General features: G+C 28.7%; 1 protein-coding gene across 1 annotated transcript; it reads right to left on the bottom strand.

Annotated features, from left to right (window-relative positions):
* Positions 1-274: 274 nt before the first annotated feature.
* On the bottom strand, positions 275-1,646 carry LOC103504340 (FCS-Like Zinc finger 2). Its single transcript, XM_051083466.1, has 2 exons — positions 1,115-1,646; positions 275-823 (listed from the first exon to the last, which is right to left on the bottom strand). Exons 1-2 carry the CDS (start codon positions 1,435-1,437, stop codon positions 628-630), a joined length of 519 nt encoding a protein of 172 aa, XP_050939423.1. The 5' UTR covers positions 1,438-1,646; the 3' UTR covers positions 275-627.
* Positions 1,647-6,334: the final 4,688 nt, after the last annotated feature.

Consider the following 6,334-nt stretch of genomic DNA (forward strand, 5'->3'; position numbering starts at 1 on the left):
AACATTAAATTCTTAAACAAGTTTAGAGGAAGAAACAAATAATCTTAGTCTTAGAAAATTTATATTAATTTGGCAAACATGTTTAAAAAAAAGAACTAAGCTTGATTTTAAGAGAGATTTTCTTTACATATTTTCGGATCTTAGCAGCATGTGGTATAAGTAATTCTTGACGTTAAACTCTATGCGATTGAGAGGGAGTTTTTCTTTCTTGTAGTGTCCATCTAAAGAAACCAATACAACAAAGGTAAATGAAGGAGAATTCATAGGAAACAAGTGGGCAAAAAGCCAAATCATATTGTTTTCTCATTAGTCATTTCATTATATCATAATATACACAAAAAAGAAAAGGAAAAGGAAAAAAAGAAAGTGAGCAAATCCGAGTAAAAAAAAATGAACACAAGACTTCCTCACCACCATCGACACAACTTAATTCACAGTTGCATAGTTTTCTCCCCACAATTTAAAACCTCCAAATAAAACAAATGCAAAAATTATAATCAAAACCAACTCTCTGCTCTTCCCGCTTCTTCTTCCTTCTTCAAACTTCACCTCTTTCCCGGGAATGTTCTCTATATATATATATATGCGGTTTTTTAATATATATATATATAATGATTATTACTTGATCTACGCTGCTGCCACCGTACCGGGGCGAAAACGGCAGTCGTGGTCGGCGGTGGATTTTCCCGGAGAGGTTGATTTTCTCTGATCTTTTTTCCTCATTGCTTTAATGGACGATGATAGATTCATCTTTTTCTCTTTCGCTTCGTCCATATCAATTTGCCTTTGCCTACACTCTTCGCTGCAAAATGGAGTGTCTCCTCTGCAGATCATAATCATGAACAATATAATCAGAATCAAATCAACCACAGTCCACAGATCTAGTATTCATTCCTCTTCTTCTTCCCAATTGAAACAGATCTCGAAATTTTCTAAATATTCATCAAATATAAGAAAAGAAAACATTATTTAATCAAAACACATCGATTTCTATTTCTATTAGGTTTCTTTCACTCAAATCAAACCATTAACACAGATTCTCCGAAATCATAAATTCAAAACTCAAAATCTCCACAATTAAGATTTAAATAAATAAATAAAAAAAAGAACTAACCTGTACATGAAAATGTCTTTATTATCAGACAGCGGTTTCTTGCAGAGAAAACAAGCTTCCAAGAAATGGTGATGGTGATCTTCAAATCTAGCATCGTAAAACCTCGGAGAGATTCTGGAGGAAGAAAACGAGAGGTTTCTGGTGGTTCTCCGGTGAGCACCGCCGTGACAAATGATCTTAGGGCGGAGAACGAAAGGGTGAGGATAATGGTTGTTATTGTTGTGAAGGTTTCCAGAAATTCCAGCTTCCACATCGATCAAAGAAACCAATCCATCGTCTTCGTCAATGAAATACGGCCTTCTTGCAGTTGCAGAAGAATCCATTGTTCCTTCTTTCTCAATCTGGAGAGCTAGAGAGAGAGAGAGAGAGAGAGAGAGAGAGAGAGGAGAGGGGGAAAGAGAGAAAAAAGCGAAAAGAGGAGAGTTGGAAATGCGAAGGAGTGGAGCGGAGTTTTATAAAGGGAAAAAAGTGGAGTGAAGGAGGTGAGAGAAAAATAAATAAACAAATACAAAAAGCGGTCCACAACCAACGGCAGGTTTTAGAGGAATCCATTGGAACAAAACACCTCGGCTTAAATAATAATAATATTTTTAACAATTAACTTTATACATCTCCCCCTAATCTTGTTACTAATTACGGTTTTAACCTAAGTAAGGTACTATGATTTAATTACAAATTTGGTCGTATTCTTTTTTTAAAAGAAAAATAAATTTAAATTTTTATAATTCACAGTCAAGAGTTTAACTATTAAACCTAAGGAGTATTTTATCAACTTATAAGGATTAATTTATAAGCTCTAAATTTGTAGAAACTCAAGCTTCAACTCTCTAAAAATGTCTAATTTAACCTAAATTTTCAAAATAAAATTTCAAATTTAAGCAGTTTTTTTTTTTTTTTTTTGATTTTATATCATTTCCTGTATTTATAGGTATTTTGATTAAATTTGTCATTTACTGTGATTTTTGAATGCTTAATATTTAAGCACAAGTTAAGGGTTTAACTTAAATTAAGGGAGAAACCTTGTAATTAAAGTAGATTTTGGAATTAGATTGAGAGAGTGGTGTATTTTGTAAAATTGCGGTAGATTAAGGGTAAAATGGTAGGGAAAAGTATTGTACCTTAGGGCAGCACCCACACGTCGCTACCAAACGGGAAAGACTCTTGAGCTCCAAGTCGAGACGTCAATATTGTTAGAATAAAAAGGCGGTGCTCACGCTCCCACGAGAGAGTGGATCTCGCTCCATACTCTTTCTTATTTATTTATTTACTATTATTATCATTATTTAAAAAAATTAAAAATTATTTTTTTATTTCTTATATCAATTATGAAAGATTTTTTTTTTTTAACTAATTCAATTAAATATAAAAACATATTTTTAACGTCTAATTTCTGCAACGAACATTACATTATTTTGATATAAACATTTTGTAAGTTCTGAATTGAACCTCAAAATTCTTTTAAGTGTTTTAACCCAATTTTTAAATACAACTTAATAATGTTTTGGACTTCTATGATATTGCGTCAAACTTATAAATGCTTAATTGAAACAATTATATTGATTAAATTTTGTTACTAAAGTTTAAAAGAGGATATTAATTGATATGAATTAAAATGCAATCCTACAACTTTGAATTTTGGAGATGTAAATTGATTTTAAAAAAAAAAAAATATTGAAACAAGAATCTTTCTTCTTTGTGGAAAATCTCCATCAAATAAATTCAAATATAAATTTAAGAAAAATTTGTAATGAAAACTTTGATATTCTCGAAAGAATCGTTAATTTACATATAGAAGGAAGGTCTTATTAATGATATATATTAGAGATAATATAATTTGAGTCCTTGTAAAGATAGGAATATTATTCGTAATGGGTCATATTCAAATAAGGACTTTATTTTTAAATTAGATTAGGGTTTCATTTTTAATATGTATCTTATGCATTTATTATTATAATTATTATTTGGCATCGAATATATTTTAGTGATTAAAATATCAGTATATGTTAATTGTATCTTCGTATATCTAATGTATTAAAAAAGTTTTAATATTCTTTTTCATGAATTAATCAAACTATTTTCTTTACCTAATACATGAAATAAAAGTTTTATTTTTCTTTTGACATAAATGATCTAATAATGTTTTCACGATTAAATAAGGAAATCCTACAAACCCTATAAATTATACGTTACTAATAATATAAAAATAATTAATAAAACTCAACATTTAATTAATTTTCATTCATGAATTTAAGTACAAAATGTTGCACTGTTATATACTAGACCAAATCTTTAAAATTTTTTAGGTCTAAGTTAAATTATATAACATGCATGTTCCGATTATACCACTAATATTGCGAAAGAAATTAAATTTTTATTATTTCAACTTAAAAAAAATCTCATAAATACAAATAATGGAAGTTAAAATGATAGTTGACGTGCAAAATTAGTTCTTATTTTAGAGAATGTTAGGGTTTTATCTTTTTTCTTCTGGTTGTTTTTTTAATTTTAAAAGTCGGAATTTAATATTTTTAATTTGATAAAATCTCACAAGTAGTTCATACCTCCCTGCTGCTAAAGGAAACTTAAACTATAATTCAAATAAATATGTTATTTAACTATTTTTAAAGGTAAAATTATAAATTTAATTTTATAATTTAATCATTCAAGTTAGATAAAATTAGACTCCGTAAATAGTCTTTTTTTTTTTTATTTTCCTAAATAGTTTTCAGATATAAAACTACTCAAAGAGTCCAAAAAAATTTCATGACATGGTTTAATTTACTCAAGATGAAAAAAATTTCATGATACGGTTTAATTTATTTTAAAATCAAATCATATAGATTACAAATTTTATCAAAAATAGAAAACAATTTAACAAATTACAAAACTACTAAAACTAAAATTATAGTGTAAATATTTTATTTTTGACAATTAAATCTTAATTATAAAATGAATTACAACTTTGTTTAAACGTAGGACAAATGTTAATTTAATTTAGTTCAGTTAATTATAATTTATAATTTTAATTTAACCCGAAAAAGCTACTCCAACTGGAAGGAAGAAAGGTAGGCGTGTGGAACACGCGCTTTAATACGAGGGTCCCCACAATCCGGCTAACAATAGTGGTCGGATACCTCCCTCAAACCCACGGTTTCTACTACATTCCTCATAAAAGAAACCCGACGTCATAAATCCACCTCAAAATTTATATCATATTAAAACTACAAGATTCTTTTGTCGTTTTGCTAGTCACCACTACTACTACTAACTACTACTTCTTCTTCCCACGGCCCAGCCCAGTTTCCTAAGTCATTGAATGTGGGACCCACTTAAACGGCCCTTTTGGAGTCTATTATTATTTATTTATTTATTTATTTTTAAATTACGAGGGAAGCTCGCTTTCCGAGGTTCTTGTCCCCTCTGCCCATGAATCAACGGGCAGAAATGACACAGTGCATTTTGCTCTTTGCTTTTTGTTTACACGTGTGGACTTCTTTCGCCCCCTCCGTGGCGTTTGGCTTCGATGGTAAATCACTGCCACGTGCCACCATTTAACCCCGTGTAAAAAATAAATAAATCAAAGCTACCTCTCGTTAGACAAATTGGAACGCCCCATCCTGATTCGTCGTCGTTTCATGTTTTTATTTGCCGTCCGATTCGATGAATAGTCTATTTTTAATATTAAATTAAAGTATAATAAAAAAAAAAATTAAGATTAGTGATTAATTTTTTTTTTTTTTACTTTAGTCAATTTTAGTTTTTTCATTTCAAAGATATTTGAAAAAAATTAATTTATCTATTAAAAATCAAATAGAAATGAGCGGAAATTAAAAGAAATAAAGTAAATATCTTTAAGTTTATAAACTAAAATAAACCAAATTTTAAAATATATAAATTAAAACAAAAAAATATATAATAAAGACTAAAATAGGATTTAAACTTGAAATACATTTTATATAAAATTAACAAATTCATGTAAAATTGATTTTATCGGAATATTCAATAAACTAAAAAATTGATTTTTAAGTAGTAGGACTTGCAAAACAAACATAAAAAGTTAAAAGAGTAACACTAACAACTCTATTCTTCCAAATTCTAACTTTTTCAGGCCAAAATACCTTCCATGTTTGAGAAATAAAAATCATCTCCAAAAATAAAACTAAATTAAACCCGTAAATAAAAAAAAATAAAAATAGAAGAGGAAAATAAGAGAAAGAAAACACATATACCCTCTCATCGTAGTTGTCATTTTCCAAATTAAAAAGAAAGAAAAAAATATTTTATTAACAATTTTCTACACTACTTTAGTAATATTTGTATTATATATACAGCCACAGTCGTGAAAGCGTGGCTGAGAGGTCGATGATGAAATTTCATTGGCCGTTTCTACTTTCTGTTTACATCGAGATAAAATGGTAAACAACAAAACTCATTTAATTTAATTTTAATTTTTTTTTTATATATTATGGTAGTAATTTATTATATGATATTCCATGTTCACAAAATATTAATTTGGTCACGGAGAAAGTGTGCAATTATTAAAGACGTGTTTAGTACGCAATTGGAATTAACCAAATGTTTGCATCATACCTTCATTATTTTATTTTATTTGTTTTTAGAAGCAACATATTTGTCTTTGAAAACCGTCGAAAATCTAAATATACAACGTGTTCACAATTTAAATTAAAATTTTACGGTAACTATATCATTTTTGAATTAAAATATGTATATTAACAGTTAATACCATTTTTAATCTTACGAACAATGGTAATATGAAGTATAATTTTATTTTTTTTTTCACGGAGATTATTGTTTTCATTTTATTCTTATCTTACCAATTAAGATTGTTTCAATTAGGAGGCTCGGTAGCTTCTTGTGTGTTTTCTTTCTTATATCCTTTTAGTCTTTACAGACGACTAGACGTTAGAAGCTAGATATTGATCGATGTAGTTTGGTTGGTGAAGAATTATTGTTGAGATAGACTTGGTTAGATTACTGTTTGTGATCATGCGGTTGGGAGCAAGATGATTGTTGGTGTGGTTGCAAATTCATCCAGAAGAGTAGGGTAGGGTTGTCACTGTGTTAGCTTGTGGGAAGTCGAACTGATTTTGGAGGACTTACATACAATTGATTCGAAGTGAGATATGATCATCACAATCCAATTGAAGTGTAGTAAGATTAGTTGGAAGTCATTAATCTTCTCAACACAGTAACTAAAGA

This window comes from Cucumis melo, chromosome 4, assembly GCF_025177605.1.
Source record: "Cucumis melo cultivar AY chromosome 4, USDA_Cmelo_AY_1.0, whole genome shotgun sequence".
Classification (NCBI taxonomy): Eukaryota; Viridiplantae; Streptophyta; class Magnoliopsida; order Cucurbitales; family Cucurbitaceae; genus Cucumis; species Cucumis melo.